Genomic DNA, 24,241 nt, shown 5'->3' on the forward strand with positions numbered 1-24,241 from the left:
AACTGATGTATCCTGATAAAATGAGTTTCGAAATAATAGGCCTATGATACGATATGCGTATCGCCAAACTGATGTTTCATGATAAAATGAATTCCGATGTATCGTTACACCCTTAGCCCCTGCTGATTTTTCCTTGAGTAAGTTGATTTTAACATCACTGACTATGATTAAAACATAAAAAGTGCAGTTTTTCAACTTTTTGTTAAAACATTAAATTAAAAAAAATACTTCTCCGAGGCAATGAAAAAGAATTAGGGTCCGGAATTAAGGGTAGGTCGGGATACCGGAAACAAACTTTTTTTCTAACCTAGTTTGTATTTATTTGTGATAATCTTTTTTTTAAATATTAAAAGAGGATTTTAATTAATATTTTGAGAGAATTTCAGCAGGCTCAATAGAAAAACAGGTGGTAAATCAGCTTATATACAGAGTTGACTTGGTAGAAAACTTGAATGATTACTAAATCCCCATTACCATTTTTTCACATTTTCATGCTCCCTTTCAGCTTTAAAAACCGCGAATCGAACATTTATCTTAAGTGATATTGCTAGGATATTGCAGTTCCACTGGTCAGATAGCTCAACTGGCAGAGCAACCCAAAATTGAGGAAATTACGTATGGTAATTTGTGTTTTGGGGAGGGTCCAGGTTCGAATCCTGGTCTGGCTGTGCAAACTGTCGCGTTGTGAAGTTAACTTTTTCCAGTTTTTTTATAGAAGATCTACAGGTAAAATATAAAAATGCATTTTATTTACTTATACTGCTGTAATACTGTATTTACCTTGAAATAGATTTATTCCCCACTATTTTGTTTACTCTTGGGGGCATATTTGTACTCTTTGTTTTTTTTTTACCTCTTGTGATCACTCAATGTCCGGCGTCTGTCGTCTGTCGACATTTAGCTTGTGTATGCGATAGAGGCTTTATTTTTCAACTGATCTTCATGAAATTTTGTCAGAATGATTATCTTGATGAAATATAGGCCAAGTTCGAAAATGGTTTTTCTGGGGTCAAAAACTAGGACACTATCCCAAATCAAAGAAAAGCCTTGTGTATGTGATAGAGGCTGTATTTTTCAATTGATCTTCATAAAATTATATCAGAATGATTGCCTTGATGAAATCTAGGTCGAGTTTGAATATGGGTCATCTGGGGCCAAAATGTAGGTCATAGGTCAAATCAAAGAAAAACCTTGTGTATGCGATAGAGACAGTATTTTTCAATTGATCTTCATGAAATTTGGTCAGAATTATTGCCTTGATAAAATGTAGGTCAAGTTTGAATATGGGTCAAACACTTTGTTTTTTGGGCCGTGCGACCATCTATTTGCTGCCCATTGCAGCAATTTTTTACTTGTTGTCTTGAGTGTTGGCCTGATATATACTGTATGCAGAGCACAACATGAATACAAACTTTCTCTGGCATATGTAATTTGGATTAATATAAATGTTTAAATATACCATTAAATCACAGAACTAATGGAAGACAATCATTTAAGCAGACACTGCTGAGAATGATGACAGACACGCTAGTAACTAACTATACAAGCCTCTCTCCAAGCTACTGATTTAGATAGTATTTCTGTCATCATTCGCAGAATTGCAAATAAAGCTAACACATTATTGATGTTTTTTGTCAATCAATATTTTTCCTAGCATAAAACCATCATAAAGTCATCAAAGGGTCCTGTTAAGAAATCTATTTTCCCAATTATCAAAGATTAAAACCGCTTCATAACTTTTTTCCACTTCAAGTTTCAAAATAAAGTTTTAATCTTAATGATAAAACCAATATCATACAAATCTGTTTTTTTTTTTCTTAATTCCATAGAGAAATGGATAAAACAAAAAAATGAAAATTAATTAACTTCCTTTGTCAGTTTTGTGAAATGAAAGTCTTAATGGCTAATTCAGACAAAATTTGATGAAAGGAAGACAACTATAAAACAGTTTATTCCATAATGCTATTTCAAATGTCTTTCTAAAATCAATTTTCTATCTCATCTCAGATCCCTATGCTACAGAAGATTACTGGAAGAATCCTTAGAAGTTAAAATACGCCAATCTATTTAACTGCTTCTGCAATGACAATTTCCGGAATGGGTTAAGTAACCAACACTTAATTGTCTAGCAAACGGTATTGTAATGAATCACGTTCATGAAATAGTGGCCGCTAATACTAAACTAACTGTTGCTCAATCTTTAACAACTTTAATGGAGATCATGTTCACTATTACTGCAATTGAAAGTGTTCACTATTACACTACATATGAAAATAGGTGTACAATTACAGCAGATTCTATGCAGTCTGTTTCTATAAATACTGAAACTGAACAATCACTGTAAAAGAAGATGCTGTGTAGAAAGACTAAAATTACAATACTGTTCAAAATAAGTGGTATACAGTGACTGTGATGGGATATTGTGCACTATTATTGCAAGCATAATACTGTTCACTTTTACTTCTAAATAAGAAAACTAGTGCATGATCACCTTAACATGACATACCATGCACAATTATTGAATCATCATAACTGGTGCACTGTGATTGTGACAGGGTATACTTTGCACTATTACTGCATTCACTATTACGAAATTTTTAAAACTGGAGCATAATCATTGTGTAATTTGAGATATTGTGAACATAAGCCTTCAGCATCATAACTATGTTATTACGGGGAAAACTTTCACTGTATAATCCACGCTTGAAAATCGAATGTTATAAAAACAAAAACCTTCCTATTTCTCAGAAAAAAAACTTTGTATTTATAACAATCTCTTGATATCTCTTACTCATATCCAACACAAGACTTTGAAGAGACAATCTGCAAAAGAGTTTTGTTTTTTTCAAAATGTCCCCTACAGAGTTTTGTCAATAATTTGTTGTGTTTCATGAGCCTTAGCAAGATAACTTCATTAATCACACTGGAAGATGAATTGTATTAATCTAATGTTCAATGATTTTGTCAAAATCTTGATAACTGAAAGACAAAACTATAGACAACGCTATGTTTTTATACAAAGAAACTCTGAAGTTTGGTGCACAGCCATGATTGATGCTGGAGCAGCAAGTGACGCATTTGTAGTGGATCTAAACTACATATAAAACAAAACATCATTATACAAACATACATCCCCTAGATGCTTTAAACACTACCACAAAAATGTTGTTCATTAAATATATATTGAAAAATCAAATGCTATCATTGGTAAAATTCAATCTTATCCGAAGATTCTGAAACATGTTGAGACTCTCCTCATTCATCTCGGAGACTTAGAACAGTGCACTGTAAGACTAATCAGCATCAGTAATAACTAATCTACATTGCATCAGATGTACAACAAATTGACAACAGTGAAAGCTTGATGACAATATCGAGTCGTACCAAAATGGTCGGGTATTCCGTGCCTTAGACTTTCTGCATGTTCATGAGGATCATACTCAGTGGTACCATCATCATCATCAATAGATAACATACGCTGCTGCTGTCTCTCTGTAGATATACACATGTATTGACTTTACAACCTGTCTTTATTTGATTCCATGAAGAATTATGACAACTATGACGATGATGATGACGATAACGGTGATGATAAAGATTGAAGTGGACTTGCTACAGATACTGTACCTTAACACACAGAAATCGAGACAGATTTCAGTATTTTTATATAAAAGAAGGCTGATCACAGAAAATTAGAATAAAATTTGATTTTCATTTAGGAGTTCCTAAGGAATAAGTAGCACTGCCTTAGCTGTAATTGTAAACCTTTCTTAATTTTTCCGGTCGGTCTTTTTTGTCCTACTTTATGTATCAGCAGTTTTCTCTGTTGTGAACTACAAGCTTACAGAGTCAAATGAGCCGTGCCATGGGAAAACCAACATAGTGGGTGTGCGACCAGCATGGATCCAGACCAGCCTGCGCATCCGCGCAGTCTGGTCAGGCTCCATGCTGTTCGCTTTTAAAGCCTATTGGAATTGGAGAAACTGTTAGCGAACAGCATGGAGCCTGACCAGACTGCGCGGATGCACAGGCTGGTCTGGATCCATGCTGGTCGCACACCCACTATGTTGGTTTTCCCATGGCACGGCTCAAATGATCAAATTATTCTAATAAAACAGACTAAATCTAGGCTACCAAATCTTATAATGCAAATCTAGTACAAAAAGGAGAGAAATAAACAGATTTTCTCCAAACAGATTTCTTGTTAATGTGGTAAACAAGACTAGAAATGAGATTTTCTGCCCAATTAATGAGATTTTGCTTTTTTGCAAGATTTACCAAATGGTACAGATTAACTATGACATTTCATTAATTCAAGAAGCAGATTACAAGATTCTTTCACTGGTTGTAGGTGCAGATGGGAACTTCTGGCTTCGAGGGTACATTTTTAGGTGGTAACGAGGCTCTGGTGAGTTACCGCGTAAACAGTTACCCAAGAGCTGGATATTCTCATCTGCAGCTACTGCCAGTGATAGAATCTTTTCCTTGCATACCATATTTCAAGAAATAATACTAAAAATAAAATCAATTGAATGGCTTTCTTTTTAGAACTATTTCTTATAGCAGCATATTTAAACAAAGCGCGGGAAACCTGCATCAGTAAACAGGAAAGATGTCATGACGTTTGAAAGACAAATAACAATGTTTAGTTCCGATTTTGATCTATCAGTTGCAGCGTAACGTTATGAATTTTTGATAAAAAAACGTTTTTTGAATCGAGAAATATACTATCGGGAACAAAGAGGAACTGTCAAGGTATTGTTTGTTTGTTCCGTTTTATGAAATAAAATATAAATTACCACATAAATCTTCTACATATATGTAGTTTGTAATACGTCATTTACAGCATGAGAGTCATCTTACACCCCGGGGTGTAAGACAGATTTTTCCAGCGGAAATGCCAAACTGGTATACAAGAAAATTCAATCTAACTTGACAACAGCAACCAACATACCCTACTGACAATCACACTCTTTCTCAAACAGCTTGGAGACATGCAATCATGTTCCAGCAAAGAAGTCTGATGTACAAGAAGATAATCACTAGCCTTATCACTGTATACAGCAAAAGCCAAATTAACCAGACTGAATGCATCACAGAAGGGTGCAAAAGCATTCCTCCTCTGTAGCACCTATCCAAAGCACTTTTACTACTTGATTGTGCTGTGTAGCACATTTAATCCTACAATACTGGGATTGTGGAGTATCTGTTTGTCTGTCCAGTATGTGGAATCTGGTTGTTGGAACTTGGGAATTGTGGACTATGTCATTATTGTAATGCAAGATTGTTGAAATTAGGGAAGTGTGGAGCATGTGATCACTGTAATATAAGAATGGTGGGGAATGCGACGGTTAAAACTTGGGAAATGCTGAGTAAGTGTAAAATGTAAGAACTTTGGAGAATGTGACTGTTACAATTGAGTGGCACAACTTCAGAACTGTTGAGTTTGTGGCCATTGTGACTTGGGAACTGTGCTGTGGTGCAGAACTGTTAAGTTTGTGGCCATTGTGACTTGGGAACTGTGCTGTGGTGCAGAACTGTTGAGTCTGCGGCCATTGTGACTTGGGAACTGTGCTGTGGTGCAGAACTGTTGAGTCTGTGGCCATTGTGACTTGGGAACTGTGCTGTGGTGCAGAACTGTCGAGTTTGTGGCCATTGTGACTTGGGAACTGTGCTGTGGTGCAGAACTGTCGAGTTTGTGGCCATTGTGACTTGGGAACTGTGCTGTGGTTCAGAACTGTCGAGTTTGTGGCCATTGTGACTTGGGAACTGTGCTGTGGTTCAGAACTGTTGAGTTTGTGGCCATTGTGACTTGGGAACTGTGCTGTTGTGTATGTGATCATTTAACTTATGAATTATGCAGCAACTGTTGCTAGTATATTCTGGTTTTCTTCATAATAAAATCCTGTTTCTGTACCTAAGCACTGGATTACTTATGTATTTTATCTATTATGACGCCACTGCTGTACAGTGTAACAGTCTGGTATTTGCCAAACAGATGCTCTCTCTTCATCAATACACATACTTTATACAATTCTGCTAATACTCCTGAAATAATTTGCTTCTTTCCAAGAAATTCGAACTTCACTTGTTCCTTTATAGCTAGATGGTATGGGGTGTTGTTTTATTATTCACTCACCATTTTCTGATATCCTAAATTCATTTTGTGGTGTCAATAATTCATATATCATTGAATGCATTTTCTGATACCTTAAAATTAAGTATATTTAATTATATCAATAATTATACTATATCATTAAATGTGTTTTGTGATATCCTAAAATGATTTAAAGATATCCTAAAATGATTAAAGAATAACACAAAATAGAATATTGGATATCTCTGTTTTTTTTCATACCCTTAATTTGATTTAATGATACTAGTAAATTACTTAAGAATATCTAAAAATAAGTTTGATTTTATGATATTCTGTGTTCGATTTATTGATATCAGTAATTTATACAAATAGTATTTAATACTCTACAATTATTACCCATCTAATGATATCATAAAATTTATTTTAAAATATATCTAAAATTTGTTTTGTGATATCAAATACTCATTTATAAATATCACAGAAAAGAATAAAAATATCATTAAATTAAGGATATCATAAAATAAAACTGATTTTAAGGTATCAAATAATCAAACTACTCACATCTATAAATCATTTTTTTGGTATCTTTACATGCTTTTAATGATATCAAGAAAAGAAAAATGAAATCATAGAAATTTGTGACATCTATAAATGAACTAAGGATATCACAAAATAGTAAAATTTGATAGTAAAATGGCACCCCATAAAATGGAAACTAGAACTCTACATTTCGGAATAGCAGCTTGTCCTGAAAGTGGCTGATGACAAAAAACCCTAAGATTTTCATGTAGAATAACAAATCCATACAATGCGAGATCATCAAATAATGAATAAAGAGTTGATAAAAAGAGGTAAAGGAATTTTATAAAAAAAGATACATAGAAGAATGAGGACCTTCAAGTCACATCTTCAGCACAAAAAGGCAAAGCTACAAGTATTTCACGGAAATAAAACACAAGTCCTACATTTTTCTAGAAGAAGCGTGAAATCAAATGCTACAAGAAGTATCATGATGAAATAGCAGGATCTCTTGTTGATTTAACGAGTCTGGCTGATATAACTACAAGTCATATCCTGCCAATATCACCATGTTCCAAGCCCTGTAAGCTCTTCACAGTGTATAACAGCCAATAAAATCAATGCACTCTTTTCATCTAATTAATACAGAATGATGTAACGTTCCAAGCTCCTGAAAGGGAGTCCATCATCTTGTCACTGCTTTGACACAGTAACAAACGGCCACTCCTGACTTAATATACTCGAAAAATAATGAAAAACTGATCACATTATGTGTATTGGAATTGCTGCGGGGAGATATTCCAGAGTACTAGCCATGGTGAAAAGCCGCTTAATGTGTTAAGATGATACCATCAAATTACAGCTCCTACAGCATAAACCAATCAAATAGATAATGACTGGATTTGCATTATAAAATGTCCAACTATTCATTGTGGTCTCCTAGCAACAAACTTAAGTTCCATTCAAAGACTAAAATAGTCCATACTTCAACATATTTCCTGTTCATGCAAAAACCTGCAATATATAGAAGCTTGTTTCGAGTTTTCAAGTGTTCAGTTTTTGGAAAGGATACACAGTCTATCTCAATGTCTAGAAGATCATGCAGAGCTTTATTTAACCTATAGATGGTATCTGTTGGCAAGGAGACTTTCAGCATTTGAACATATTACTAGACAAGTCTATTTTGTAACCATTTTGACACTGGTCTGTCCTACAGAAAAAAGCTATATTTGGAATGTTCAACAATGTACCTTGGAAGTTTTTTGTCCTGTAGAGTGAGAAGGTATAAAAAACTAAAATAACAAGCAAGTACCCTAAAACTGAAATAATTTGTTACACTGACAAGTTTTTGTCATATACAGACATATTCTACCTTAAATGTGGGAGAAAGACTGACAAGAGTATTTATACAGAGATATTCTAGTTTCTACCTTGAATGTTGGAGGAATATGCTAAGTGCCGCTCTAGGCATTATTCAAGCCAGGAAATTGTACAGAACCACAAATTTTATGCAAGCCAGCTAGTTCGAACTAAACCTCTTCTATCCCCTTCAACAAATCTCTAACTCACACTTGTGATTCAGTCACCAAACACAGGTAAGCCATTCTACCATGGACACATAGAATAACAGGATTCCACAAAGGCTTAAATGAAAAAGATAAACAAACAAAATGTGTTGGATTGTGTTTGAAATAAATGACAAGTTCACAACGTTTATGCCCACCTCTCAATTCCTGTGCTGTGAGTCCTTCTGATGGAGCATTAAAGAAAAAAAGTATTGTGAGTAAATGAACACCATCGAGCAGAACTATCAGAACACTTCTAAAGTAATAGTGCATGCAAGTATGACAAATATAAAGAATGGGGAAGACCTAATGTTCATGTTTACACATCACAGTTTAACTCCATATTTTAATGATCTACCTTTTACACCAATTCTGCATTTTTTTTTTAAAGAAGTCAGTTATGTCTTTTTTTGAAGAGTTAGTTACACAACAATATATGGAATTTCTTGCAACAGTTTGATAATAAAAAAAAAAAGAAGAGTAGCCACTCAGAAGTTAACGAAACAAACAGTTTGAACTGAAAGAGTCAAAGCCTACCAAAAAACATGCATATTTTTGTAATCATTTTGAAAAAAATATTACATTTTAGGTACATCCTACTACACATATTTCAAATGTAAAAATCTTGAAAGGAAAACACATAAACTACAACAATAAAGATTTTCTGCAATATTGCTAAATAAAATAAGCAGGTGGAAAAAAAAAATTTAATGCAGTTTAATTTGACAGATGATTAAATTACTAATCTTAAAATTCATGCAATCTATATGAGACTAAACTTAAGATTTCACTCCAAATATTCTGCTGCTTTAAAATATTCATATAGAAGTTGTAAAACTGATTTAATCCAATTAAAAAATTGTAACAATCTTTCAGAAAACCCCTTCAAGTATTTTAAAGTTGTTTTTTTATCATACAAAGACAAATTAAGAGAATCTCACAAAACAGCAAAATACTTGTAAGAATCAAATTTTTGTATCTTTCAGTTACCATGGTTACTTAGTCCAGAAGGCTCTTCATCAGAAGGTTCATTAGCAAATGTCACCTGCTTTTGTGTTTCTAATTTGGGCAATTGACTGCAGGCTATTTTTGTACCATCCATGGTGCAAAGTCTCATTCAGTTATATAAAATCCCTCCTTACAAATCATGCACCATGTTTCAATTAAAATAATTCACACCTTCTCATTACGAAATTAAATTTAAAATATCCATATATTCCAAAAAAGCCTCAGAAACTGATTCCAAAAAAATTAAACTGAACTTAAATGTCCATGAAAGCTTGAAAGCACTTAGCAGTAGTACTCTTAGCAAAAATAGTAAAAATGAATTGCGATAAATGTGTTTTCACAGCTATTCAATATTGGAATAATGAACGATATAGTCACATCACTTCAGACTGGTAGTCTAATAAAAAACAGAGAAACAGAAGTACAGCCATGGGGAGGTATAGATCAATACGATATATACCAGCACAACATCAGTTCTATAATCAGTAATTGCAATATAGATTTACATTAATTGTTGCCAGAAAACTTTAGATATACTCAAATGTAGACACCATCAAAGCTATAGGACTGTTCAAATATGAGATGTCACAAGACAGTGACCAATGCTCCCTTAAGGGGTGTTTTAAAAAGGATGGCACAATAATGAATGCTCCCTTAAGGGGTGTTTTAAAAAGGATGGCACATTAATGAATGCTCCCTTAAGGGGTGTTTTAAAAAGGATGGCACAATAATGAATGCTCCCTTAAGGGGTGTTTTAAAAAGGATGGCACAATAATGAATGCTCCCTTAACGGGTGTTTTAAAAAGGATGGCACATTAATGAATGCTCCCTTAAGGGGTGTTTTAAAAAGGATGGCACAATAATGAATGCTCCCTTAAGGGGTGTTTTAAAAAGCATGAAACAATAATGAATAAAACACTGATCAAGGAGTAAAATGCTCGAGTTGAGTTATCAAGGACTTTGAGCAATCCAAACACAAGGATGGGGACAACATGAACTGATCCATTGAGCCTTTGTGATTCAAGCCATATTAATATTGCCAACATGTTACACGCCTTGTAACCTTAGTCTAACAAAACAGCCCTTGATCTTTGAGCCCTACAGACCAGACACTTGCATATGACACACTGTCTCATCATGGTTAACATTTATATGAAGTGCCAATGGAATCATGCAAATCATTTTGAAGTTATAGCTGAGAAACAAGGCATTTAACTTTAACCCTTACCAAAGAACCTTTGACCTTGTGTGCATAAAAGAGACTCTTGTGCATTACACACCATCTGATTACGGTTTACACTTAGTTTCAGCTTAACCATCATTTAAGAGCAACAGCTGAGAAATAAAGTGTTTAAGATTAATTAACCCAAACCAAAGTTCTTTGCCTATAACTATTACTTTGGAGGTATGGATCTCTTGTACAGCACACACTTCATCATGCATTTTCTATATTTAGTAACAATGACATTGACCCAAGCTATCCAAAATGCCAACAAAAATATTTGTCTCTATGAAAACTATTTATTTACCAGGTTTGGTCTACTTATACCATTCCCAACTGAAGTAATTGTAAAAAAAACCATTTCAACCTTGACCCAAGCAACCCAAAATATAACCCAAATCATGGCCTCCATTCAAGCTTCTGAAATTCCAAGTCTGGTTGCAATACCTTATTCCTAACTGAAGTTATTGAGCAGAAACAGTTTTCTATTACTAGATACAGTGACCTTGTCCCCATTGATCAGAATGCATACCTCAGTCTCCAAGAAAGTTACATAATGTACTAAGCTTAGTCACAATATCCTGTAACAAAAAAAGACTTAACATTTTTGCAAAGAAATATCCTATGTAGTAAATATTGTATCAGTACAAATGGCCATAACTCTTGTGTTCCTCAAAAAAGTTGTAACAGTAGAAAGGGCCATAACTCTCTTCATCTGATGCTCAAACTGGAACTTGCATGGTCATATATACCTACAGCAGTAAAAATAGTTTTATTGAAACCTTTCAAACCATGTCTGAGATAACTCCACGCCGGCAGAAAATGGTATTTTAAAAAATAATTATATAAACACTGTTTTATCTACACAGGGCCATAAATCTTTTCTTCCACAGGCAATCTGAGGTGGCATTTCAGTACAGAAGTTTACATTTCAACCATGTATATATTTAAACCCTTCAAACCATGTCTTAGATAATGACTCCTGATGGACAGAAAGACAGACAGAAGAATGACACCAAAACTGTATCCCTCTGTCTCTGGCAGCAGCTAAAACTGCTTTCAAATTCTTGGGTGAAAAAGTAAAACCAGTTCTTAGAATATAAATACAGATGCAGAAGAAATACTCTTGATTCAATCATACTTCGCCCTTACACATGAAATGCCGAATGCTACACTTTTAGAGATCTTATTTCTCTATTTCAATAGCAAAAAAAACCATCGTTTTACCTCTGTCTGAGCGAAAATAAACCCACAGAACTTAAGAATAAACTGAACACAAGCCAAAAGTATACACAGACAACATGCTAAATATATATTGCAAACACATTTCACTAACATGCTAACTTAACAACATTTTAAGTACCTTTCAATATTCTGCTGGTAATGGTAGTTTTAGAACTTGTTGATTTTGACTTTACAATTTCTGTCTTTTCTAATGTTTTATCAGAACTTTGAATTTTAGAATATACAGTTTCTGATTCTGAAATTTGACTAGAATCTGTCTCTCCCTCTTCTGAACTTGTTGTTAGCATTTTTTCCACTTCCAAATTATTTTCTGATACATTTAATGTCAGAGACTTCTTTGTTTCAATATCTGTTTCTGATTTTGTTATAACAGCATTTTCCGTTTCCAGTTTCAGCTTTTCTGTTTCAATTTTTTGCCTTTTCATTTGTTCATCTTCCATCTCTTGCTTTTTGGCTTTCTTCATAGCTTCCCATTCTGTCATTGTGTAGATCTTCTTTTTTTCCTCATAAGGTTGCTTTGCTAGATACATTGATTTACTTTCTGATTCAAGGTTTTGAAAATTTTCATTCCAGCCTGGACCAGTCATCATAAACTGGTAATTATCTGCAGCAACATTTCTCTCAAAGTCTAGATATGGATGTGTATATTCAGTCTTCTCAGTTTTAGAGAATGTACTACTCTCTGCAGCTTCCTTCAAGCTTGACTGGTATTTGGATATGATATAGAAATTGTCTGTTTCTTCTCCTTCTTCTTCCCCATATTCTTCCCAAGACTCAATGGATGCCTGCATAACATCTTTTGCATGTACAGCATCACTTTGTTCCTCATGGTCAGCTGATCTCATTGTGTCTATTGATGACCTTGAAAACATTGAACTAGCAGAGCTCCATCCAGTTCCTGCAGATTCCATAGAAACTTCCATTACATTGTGTTTTGGTTCGATTTGGTAGGATTCTAATGAATCAACAGATGATTGCATTGCATCAGCTGTATCTTCTTGACCTTGTAAGGAATCATTATCAATTGATTCCTTTGGGCATTCTTGAAGTTCAAGAGAATCACCAGATTTCTCCATTTGTCCAGAAGATCCTGATGACTTTTCACAAGATGATCCAGCTCCAAAGGATTCTGAAGACTTTACCATAGCACCGAGTGAATCTGAAGACTTTTCCATAATTCCTGTCAAATCAGTAGATCTACCCATAGCTCCAAGTGAATCACAAGATTTTCCCATTAATGCAAGAGAATCACTTGATTTTTCCATCACACCATCGCGTTCTTCTGACAGAGAATCAGAATCAAACTTATCTTTTTCTCCTTTAGAAACACTTAACTTTTCTCCCAGTGAATCTGAAGATATCTTCATTGCACCATCACTGCTATGTGTACTGTCATGTAATGAATCTCCTTCATAATCTGTACCTATTCTTGTTGCTGACTCAGATTTCAAAATGGCTGATGTGATAGAGGCTGTCATAGAGTGGTCTCCATCAAGGGAATCTGTATCATCCACAGCATCGCCTCTGGCCTTTTTCTTGGTTTCACTTAAGCTATCATCTTCTATATCATCCTTTCCATCTATGGAATCTTTATCAATGTCTTCATCTTTAGACATGTTGCTCTTTGTGATGAGAATTTCTCTTGTTGTAAGAGATTCAGAATAGGAAAGTTCTGGTTCACTTCCATATTGAGTAGAAGGTAATGAGCCTGACTCAAGTATTGAGACAATCTTTTGGGCTTCTCTCTCAAGTTGTTCTGCTATAACAAAGTCTTGTTCTAATCTTTCAAATTCATTTAAAGATGCCTGAGATGATGTAACTGATGTAAAACTTTGACGGCTAAAACTTTCAAAAGATCCAGAACTTGTTTTAATGTCTTCATACATTATTTCTTTCTCAAGCCTTTCAAATTCAGTTAAGGAGGTAAAAGATCCTGACACACTACTTTTTCCACTGCATTCTGCCTTTTCTGGGGGTGAAATCACAGCGGGAGATAAAATTTTCTCAATGGAACTATCAGAACTGCCTTGAGTAACTTCACGTTCCAATCTTTCAAAATCTGCTAAGGATGAAGAAATGGAAACATCATCCTTTTCTAAACTTTTACTTAAAAATTTAGTTTCATCAAGAGACCCTCCAAGGCTATCTTTACTGCCATCTTCAACTGAACCAGATGATCGAGAATGGTTGATTTCTCTTTCAAGTCTTTCGAACTCTAGGAGTGAAGATGAAACAGATATGTCATCCCTTTCTCCACTCTTGCTGAAAAATTTTAAATTGCTCATTGGACTTGGAGGTGGAAAATCTGGGGAACTGTAATGCCTTGAATCAGACCCTGTTCCAGTACTTTCACTCTCTATATCTTCTTTTTCAATGATTTCAAATCTGTCCTCTTCCGAAAGCTCAGTTATAACACTAAGTGCTGTTCTGTCAACATAGTCATATCTGTCACTGCCACCTCCTATAGAGTCATTATCCTCCTCCTCATCTTTTCTCCAAGGATGTGGATAAATTCCCTTCACTTCATGCTTCTTTTCAAGCTCGCCTCCACCCTCTTTATTCCATGGATACATTTCTGTTTGCTTTTCATCTTCTGGTACTAATACTTCTACCTCAATCTCCTGTTTAATTTGAAAGGACTCTTTGGTTTTCTTGTCTTGTGCCCATGCCATCAATTCTTGAAGTGGATCATGCAATTCGCCCTCCTCAGTTTGAACACCACCTTGAATATCAGAATGAATTGATGATGTAAGAGAGGCAAAGTCAGCCATCCTATCTTCATCATCCTCTTCTTGCTCATCTGCAGCAACAACTGTTGTAAAACTGTCGACACTTGAGGAATCTCCTGCATCATCAAATTCTGCACTTTTAGGTGCTTCTGTAGATTTGTCATCGTCTAGACTATCAGCACTGTCTGACCTAACAGATTTTTTGGCTGTTGCAGGTACAGATGATGTAACTGCTAACACTTTATCGAGTTTTATTGAAGACTTGACTTCTACCTGTGTATCATAGAAGATTTCTTCTGTTGTTTCTTTCTTTGACATCGAAGCTTCTGCTAATCGCTCTGATTTTAAAACTTGTTCAGGAGCAGTTTTGATTTCAGACTCAGAAAACACTGGTAGTGTTTGATCTAATACTGATTTTGAAATCAAACTGACTGAAAAAGTATCAGAATCAGAGCTTTTCCCTAAAAAACGATTCTGTTCAGTAATGCTGTATGAAGATTCTGTTTCAGTTCTAGTTTCAACGGACTGAACTGAAGATGTCTCTGAGGCAATGGTTTCATGTGATGAAGTCTCTGTAACTGTTGCTGAAATCAAACTTGCACCTTGACTGGTCTGGATATCATGTACTGTTTCATAAGACTTGTCAAATCTTACTTGCCTAGAATCAGTTTGACTTTCAGGTTTTTCTGTAAGAGTATTAGTGACTTCAAGCTTTGTAATGTCCTCTTCAACTTCAACATCTGCTTCCTCTGGTACACAGACCTTACCAGAATCTGTAAAGTCTTTTGTTTGGAGTGGTTTGATAGCTGCCATTTTTGAAGAGTCAACTGCAGTAAATACTTCAACAACTGGTTTATCTTCCTCATCTGCCTCTTCAGGTACACACACTTTGGCTGAGTCTGTATAATCTGCCACTGGTCTGGATGCTTCTGTAAGTGTTCCAACTTCTTCTGAAATAACCTCTTCCTGAAGTTGTTTCTGTTCTGCTTCTAGATCCTGTTTTCTGTATCTTAATTCTTCATCACTATCATCTATTTCTTCATGCAGATGTTGTGTAAGTGTTATTTCTGGAATTTCTTCTGATACCTGTTTTACTAAAACTGTATGTTTTGGGTGCTTAACATGATGTAGGTCTGGTACAACATCCTTTTCAATAAATTCTTCTCCTCTTTCAACAGTTTTCAATTGCTGGCTAGAGTTGTAAAAGTCATCATCATCATCATCATCATCATCATGTAGTTCATCTGGTTCATCAAATGGAAGCTCATCAGCAAAGTCAGTCATATCTCCTCCATTTTCTGATAAAGGACTCTGGACCAGAGCAACATCATCATCAATATCTAAAGCAACTTTATACTTGACTTTCACCTTAACTTCCTCTAGGACATTTTCAACAAACTGACAAGCTGTTTTTTCAAGCATCTCATCCTTAGAAGCATCTTTTTCAAATATGATGTCATCAGCATCTGATTCCTTACCTGTCTTCTCTGCTTTTTTCTCCATCACCATTTGAAAGTTTTTCTCAAAAAAGCCTTGTTTTTTGTCAACAGGTGTAGGTGTCAAGGGCCTGTCCAAATCACAGCTATCAGCCTTTAATTCAAAATCAGCCCTTTCTTGTGCACTTCCTATTGCCCCCCTTTCTTCTTCAGGGGTATCTGTCTTTATATCTAACTCATAATCTGACTGTTCTTTTAATTTCATTAATTCTTCATCTAATTCATCATCTAGAAAAGTCTCTGGGGTTCGTCTTTCCAAATCTACGTCTTCAATATCTTGTACAGATGCCTCATACCCTTTCAGTGTAGAGTATTTTTCAGACTTTTCATATTGAGCTATGGCTTCCATATCAATTTCCAATGCCCTTTTACCTGGGTAGATATCAACCTTTTCTTGTTTATAATCTTTTTCTGTGTTTTCGCCCCCCAAAGGGAACAATTGTGACTCTAAAGGGACTTGCTGGGCAATGTTCTCTAAAGGGTCTGACTGGGTTGGAGTTTCCAAAGGTGCGCTAGCTGCCAACTGAGTATCAGCTAATGTTTCTGCCTCAACAGTATCATGACTCTCTTCTGTTACTGGAGAACCAGGAATATCTTGCAAGGATTCAGATGGCCTTTCACTTACATCTTCTTCAGTTCTGTCAATACCCACTGCTTGACTGAATGCATCTCTACTGTCTACCTGCCCAGATGTATCGTCTTGCACGGATGCTGATGTATAAGCTGACACATTCATTAAGTCATAATCTTGATGTGAAGTTGTCATAGATGCAGCTTCATCTGATGGCATTTCTAAGCCATACAAAGTCTGATCAGATACTACTAGTATATCCTGACTACTTTGAACTGGCAATTCCTCGATCACACTTTCTGTCATTCCAGTTTGTTGTGTTACACTCACAGTCTCAGTAACTGCAACATAAGAACTAGTTTGCTGAACAGATGATGTTACTGTGCTTTGTGATACTATAACAAAATTGTCTGAAGATTCTTGATCATGTTGCTCTTCCAGTTCAGCTACAGGTTGCTGATAGCCAGTTTCATCAAAATCCAAATCTATCTCTGGATTATAGTCAACTTCAGTTGGTCCATTTGGTAGTTTTGCTTCAACATCTGGTTCTTCATCACATTCTAGTTGTTGTTCAGTGGATACAACAGAAGACAAAATATCTGGAATATGACTTGCTGTATCAGGCACTGAGCTGTCAAATGGTGAGTCAAGTCCCTTTTCTGATGGTTCACTACTTACTGGTGAAGAATGTTCAAATGAAGATTCATTTGTTGACTTATCTGGACTAAGAAGGTCTGGCATTGGTGGTGCTGAAGGGATAACAGAAGACAGAGGCAACTGCAAAGGTTCAACAACTTCTGCCATGTCAACTTCTGCAAAACTACTGGTAGAGGCTTGGGATGTTGCAGAAGCAAGCATAACTGCCTCAAATTCCTTTTGTTTTTCAACATATTCATCATATCCTTGAAGATCACTGGGAGACATTATTTCAAAAGGTGATGATATGTCCTCTTTATCATCAACCTTTTCGTGCTCTACTGAGGATGAAGGTAGGTCAATGCTCAAATCCTGTCTTTCATTTGACTCCACAGAATCACTTGGCTTCAGGCTTTTCATCTTGAGAGCTGCCCCTTCTAGATCAATAACAGTATGATAGCTGTTTTGTTGACCTTCAAAGGGTGATGGGGCAGGAGGTGACGGGAGAAGACTGCTTCCTGCAGATGCTGAGTCAACACTCTTTTGAATCTGTTTGTCAGGAGAATCTTGTGGATCTTGAGGAAGAAGTTCAATGTCTGCTTCTGTTGGTGTTTGTTCATTTTCACCTACAGTAACAACAGTGTCTTCACCAACTGTCAAATCTGCTTCAAAAACATCATCTTCGGGGCTTGACAGAATTGTTTTTGGAGCTGAAGCAACTGGTAAAAATTGTTTTTCTACTGTATCTGGAGAAAGGTCATAAGAAGTAACTACATGAGACACCCTTCCAGAGTCCAAATCATAAGATGCTGCTAACAAAGTTGGTTCCACCTCTGACGAAGATGTTGAAGTCTTAACTAAATCTTCACTCGAGACTGAACAGAGATGTTGTGTATCTGTCTGGAAAGTAACTTTCTTGTCTATTTTATTTTCACCAGTTTCAACATCATCACCCGATGTCTCTTCTATTGGTGAAAGTCTTTCGTCTTCAGTAGTATCTCTGTCTGTTTCACTTGATTCATAAATTTCATTGTCAGGTAATGCTTTTCCAAGACTATGAACAGCTATTGGGAATTGTTTTGATAAAACACTTATATCCAGTTCTTCCTGAAGTTCATTTTGGTTCTCGTACGTTGTTGACAATTCCTCACTATCAATTGAAGGTGATATTGACCTGTCTTTTTCATCAAATGTTTCTTTTAGCAGTTCTTCATGTGCAAGCCTTGATTCGCGACTAACAACCGAAAGTGGCTGACATTCTATTGTCTGTGACATTGTATTCACCATTTCTACATCATAATCAACTTCCTCCTCATATTCTTCCTCAACAACATCTTCATCTTTAGCATTATCTAGCATTGTGGCTGAAATTGCTGATGACGTATATACTTTTGTATCAGCACTTGTCACTCTTACTTCTGCTGGGGGACTTAAACAAGTTTCTTCTTGTTCTAAACTTTGCAGCTCTTCAAGCTCCCTCTGTCTTGCTTGTTCACTCTGAATTCTTGATTCAAATATTGATGCTATTACAGCATGCTGATATGCTTCAGTAATTTTATCATGTGGTTCAGCTGTTTTTTGTTTTACTTCTACAGTTTCAGTTTCACCAGCCTTTTCCCATTCTTCTGTCATTTTTAAATCATAAGGATGAACAGCTGTTTCAGTTAACTGTGATTCCTCTGTATGATCTTCTGACAAAGAGAACCTCACCCTTTGACCTTTCTTTTTCATAACTGGAGATGTTTCAGTCTTCTCCTCTTGAGATGAATGAAGCAGACCTGGTGGTAACTGCTGCTCGTTAGACTGGAATGTTATATCTCTATCTTTGTTTGTATCTCTTCTGTAAAATTCTCCCAGGTCGAGGGATTTGGCAGACTCACTTTTTCCCACAGCTTCTTTGTCCTCTTGATCAACATATGAATCAGAGAACTGCCTTGTGAATTGTTGCTGTATTTCCCAAGGGACAACATTACCAGTTATACTGTCAAATATTTCATTAACAGGACTACTAGAGGAAGAAGAAGAGATGGATTCTGCTTGAGGCAAATTCTCAAGTGATTCTGGCAAAACTGGTGGACCTACAGCACCAATTAAATTTTCATCATATGATGGTTCATCTACTTTGCCGGGTGTAGGATATCTTCCCCCTTCATCTACTGGAAGGTCATCAAAACCTTGTGGGGTTTCTGTATGGATATCCCTCTTGAAGTCAAAGTCAGCACCTGAGAGAGAAAGAGTTCTGTCATCATCTCCTACTGTAGCAGTCTGAGCTTGCATCTCTTCTCGAAGTTCTTCTGCAAAGTCAAATTTGGTTGAAAGATCCTCTGGAGAAATGTCTCTATGTTTTGGAAACTCTAAATTTGCATCCATATAGGATCCCATTTTTGAAAAGTCTTTAGGCTTCACACATTCTTCTTCTGTAAATGCCATATTGTCAAAAGCCATTTCTTCTTTAGCTTCTGCTCCTTCTTCATCAGATTCATCACTGAAGGATTCTTCAAATAAACCACTGTCCCTTTGTTGTTTACACTCAGCTGAATCTTCCTTCTGAATAGCACTTTCACTTAAATCTCCCTTTTCTCTATCTATTTTAAAAGTGACATCTTCTTGTCTTACTGTTTGTGATTTGAAATCTTGAGTTTCAGTAATATGCTCTTCTCTTTCTCCTTGTCTTTCTAGAACAGGTTCAACTTGTGGTGTATCACCAGCTGTATATTTACAAACATCAAAAAGTACTTCAGTAATACTTTCTTTCTTTAAAAGGTCAACAGTTGCACTCCCAGACTCCTTAAATGTATCTCCTTCTGTATGTCTATGTTCCTCAGACTGTACCTCAGAGCTTTCTACAACTTTCGCTTCATCACCTTTGACTTCTATCAATCGTTCAGATGTGAGCTTTGTTTCATCACTTTTATGTTTATCTTCATCAGTTAATGTATGTAAAGTAGTTTCAAGTGTTTCAACTTTTGAAGCAACTGTATCTAAAAGCTGTTCTTTTATTTCACCATCTTCAGTATCTTTCACAAATGGGTATACTGTCTCTTTAACGTCTTCTCTCTTTGTTAACAATTTACTTTTTGTTTCTTCTGTTGTTGTTTTACCATCTTCATCTATAACTGCAACAAGTTCTTTGTTTTCCTTCTTTAATTCAGTACCATCATCTTGCATCTCTGTTTCTTCAGTTATTATTTCACTTGTAGTAAGTTTAATTTCATCTTGTGATTCTTTTGATTTTGAATATTTTTCAGTATCTTCTGTCGAAAATATTTTTTCTTCCATAATGATCTTTGGTGGTTCACCTTCAATATATTCCTTAGTGATACGTTTCTCTTCTACTGAAGTAGAAGTTGTTGTCGATTTTTCTTCATGATGACTTTCTTTAGAGACAAATTTTTCTAACTGCCTCAAATGTCCTGTTCTACTTTCGTCTTCAAAAAGAGAATCTTTTGATCCTTGCCCTGTTTCACTTATTTTTACTCGCATTTTTTCAAGATTCTCAGCAGCAATTTCTTCAGATTCAAAAAGGAAATCTGAAGGTGATCTGCCAACTGATATTGCCATTTTATCCACTTTAAGGTCATCATGCACTGGAGATATTTCTGAAAGATCTTTAGAAGGAGAGACAGATTCAACAGGGGAGTCAGTAACTGAATATTGCTGACTCTCCTCCTGAGTTGCTATATCAATATCCAGTTTCTTTTTTAAAGCAGGCGATTGTTTCTTAGTAGGAGGATATTGCTCTTCAAAGTCAATACTTGTCCTTTCATCCTTAATGCTCGAAATTTGAGCAGCTGCATGCAAATATCAGAAGAATATCAGTGTTAAATTGGAATCTCTAGAATTAGTAATATAATTATGAAAATGTTTCAAAGAAGCACTGGACTATTAATTTCATGCTGTTAGAAAATTTAAACCTCTAAATACACAATGTAACTTGGAATCCCCTAATATAATCTGTGGTATGCATTTTATCAATTATGTTTATAGAAAGTGGAAAGAATCAGATATGGATTTTTTTAAACCTAGTATTAAAATGGTTTAATTATTCTAAATGGCCAAATATCTGTCATAGCTAATTCACAGTTCATATTCAAGTTATAAGAAAAATAATCACCGTTTCTTTTATGAAGTGTTTAAGGTGAATTTTGCTTCTTGACCAAAATCTTATTTCTAACTGGAAAAGTATAGTTTATTTCAGTACTAATTTAATCTTACTTTTTCTCACAAGACTGTTTTCCTCCAAAACAAGAATATTCAAATTGATACAAAAATACTAATTCAAGCTGTCCTGACAGCTAATGGCATGGCCTATACTCATAGCAGATATAGTAATTTAAGTGGCATCAAAGCATAAAAGCATTAATTACAAAAATTGCCATCATTAACAAGAACAAAAGAAAACAAAGAATAAAAAAAACTAGCAATTTAAAATTAGCATACATTTTCACCATTGTGGACAAACTTTGACTTGAGAGACATTGTGATTGAAAAAGAAGTTTATAAAAAAACAAATACAAGTATTTAAGTCCTAGCAAATATGCTTTCAAATATTTTCATTTTCTTCAACTTGATACCACTTTATGCATAAGAACTTATACCTAGACTTTCAAATATTTCCCATGCCAAGGTATGCTACCCTAGCAAGTCTAATTTTATCACAAACAAGAGGCAATGAAGCCCCTAAGTCGCTCACCTGACCTACTTCTTACTCCAGGTTACCTAGATTACATTACAACAAACACTTTGACAAACATTCTATAAATCAGGGAGAACATTTACTATGCTTTTCAACAATTTGACCTAGGTTTTGAATCTAGTTGGCCACGTTTCTAACTTCACCTAGACTTTATACAAAGACAAACAGTCAGACAAAATGTTATGAAGATCAGGTATAAAATGTGGCGTCAGGCAAATAAGTAAAGTTATTCAATAGACTGACCTTGTGATCTAGTTTTTGCCTTTACATTACAGTTTCAATCCTGACATTTTTATACAGACATTCTGAAAACTCTTTATGAAGATTAGGTAGAAAATGTGGTCTCTTGAGCATTAACAAAGTTGTTCGATTATTTGACCTAGTTATTTAGTTTTGGACCCCGGGTAACCCAGTTTCATTCTTCCTACATTTAACCAAGGGGAACACTCTGAACAAGTTTCATTAAGACTGAACAAAAACTGTAACCTCTAGAATGCTAGCAGTAAAATTGTTGATGATAAACTACACATGACAACAAACAACGGACACAGGTTGATCAAAATAGCTCACTTTGAACATTTTGTACTCTGGCGAGCTAAAACTATGCAGAGTTATACTCAGCCTTAAACATTTCATCTGTTTGAAAATTGAAAATATTTGTCACAAGACTTGTTGGCAATTCACAAAACATTTCACAATAAACAACAACGAGAACAATAATGTACCTTGTTGTACTCCTACTTCAGCAGGATAAAGTATTTTGTCCTTTTCTGGTCCTATGTGTGCATCAAATGGGAAGAAAACAACACTCTTAATTCATAACAAATGTGCAGGAAAGATTTTGATAGAATATCTATGTATTATCACTGAAAAACCTATCACTACATTAACATCACTAACAGAACAGTAATTTCGATGCTAATCATTAATAAAAAAAAAACCCATACAAGAGATCACAGAGTCATCTTGGCGCCCACCATTGATCCTTTCTTGAATGTTCCAAATTTCAAGACTAGCTGAAGGTCAAAATCAAGGTCAAATTGCATTTCCGTACACAACACTGTGCATGTGGTCCAAATTTGAAAGCTGTAGCTTGAGAAATGTGAAAGTAGGTCACTAGATCAAATTCAAGGTCAAAATCCATTTCGGTACACAAAACTGTCCCAGTTAGGTGTCTGCACAAAATGTTTTTTGATTTTATTTATATTTTGTGGTAATATACCCACATGTATAAAGTTTACTGTTACCAGTTTTGACTTACTTTTATAGATATTCACATTTAAAGTGGGTGGGGTAATCTGACATGTGACCAGCCAGGAACACAATTTCTGTTATTTTTTCATTTCAAAAATGGTTCTAACTTTTTACACAAAATGTTGCATTTTAAATTGTACTGAATACTTTTTTCAGCATAGAGCCACAAAGTGGTCTAATCAAATTTACTGATTTTCAATTGAAGAACCTTACCAAAAAGCTAAAACATTTTTCATTAGCTGAGATATTAAGGTGTTATTTACAGCAGATATTGCAAACTAAATAAACATTAAAATGACAGTATATCAGTACACTCTGATTAATATTGGAAGAGTGGTACACTCTCAAACTGGGAAAAAGTGGGTGGGGTAAATAAATATTCGAAGCAACACTACAAAAATTGTGCAGTTGTTAAGAAATGGCCTCAGATTGTCGATTACTATCTTAATTTTATTAAATACAGCATTGATTGATAAATTTTAACAAAAAAATTCCCATTTTATATATGTGTGTCATGGAAAAAGCATGGACCTTGAACATGACATGTAGACAAACCAAATTAACCCTGAAAGCTCAAAGTATTTAACAAAAGGTTTTGCCTGAGGCAGTATATTTTGAGGAAAACTATTGTTCAAATTAACATTAAATTTTCTGCATTGATTTTTCCATGGCACACATGTATAAAGTCTTACTAAAGTGAACAAATTTTGTTAAAATTTATCAACCAAGTCTGTATTTAATAAAACTAGAATGTGTCTGTAGGACACAGGGTGTCCCCCTCCCTCCGCATGGTACATTTGTCACAAGTAAGTGGAAATAATTCAAATGTTTGCAGTCTTAGTAGGGTATAGCCTCAAAAAATACTATGGAAAGGATTCATTATTCTATACCATATACTTTTTGAGCTATGAGCATCACAAACAAAAAGTCCATTATTTTAGCTATTTCAAGGGCCATAACTCTGTAATAAATGCTAAAATTCTCAAGAAGTGCCACGTGTGCAAAGGTCACATTATGATAAAGACTCAAGCAAGGTTTCATGAATTTACATTTAAATACTTCTGAGTAAGGCACCGAGAAAACTTCTGAGTAAGGCACATAATTAGGTAAAAATGTACATTTTGTTACTATTTCAGGGGCCATAACTCTGGAAATAGGGGCAAACCCAGATAAAAAATAGTAGATGCGCAAGTTCATATCATG

The 24,241-nt window shown here is 35.2% G+C and overlaps 1 protein-coding gene across 50 annotated transcripts in view; it reads right to left on the reverse strand.

Annotated features, from left to right (window-relative positions):
• Positions 1-24,241, reverse strand: part of LOC123564339 (titin homolog) — a 244,984-nt gene that overhangs the window by 19,423 nt on the left and 201,320 nt on the right. For 49 of the 50 annotated variants that reach the window (XM_053536978.1, XM_053536991.1, XM_053536997.1 and 46 more), the window contains 4 exons: positions 22,510-22,560; positions 11,775-20,879; positions 8,340-8,366; positions 3,385-3,492 (listed from right to left, as the gene is read on the reverse strand). In XM_053536978.1, the coding sequence (XP_053392953.1) occupies positions 3,385-3,492; positions 8,340-8,366; positions 11,775-20,879; positions 22,510-22,560 (9,291 nt within the window). The remainder of the gene's footprint in view (positions 1-3,384; positions 3,493-8,339; positions 8,367-11,774; positions 20,880-22,509; positions 22,561-24,241) is intronic. The other variant, XM_053536983.1, reaches the window with a different exon arrangement.

Source organism: Mercenaria mercenaria, chromosome 2 (genome assembly GCF_021730395.1).
Source record: "Mercenaria mercenaria strain notata chromosome 2, MADL_Memer_1, whole genome shotgun sequence".
NCBI classification, from domain to species: Eukaryota; Metazoa; Mollusca; class Bivalvia; order Venerida; family Veneridae; genus Mercenaria; species Mercenaria mercenaria.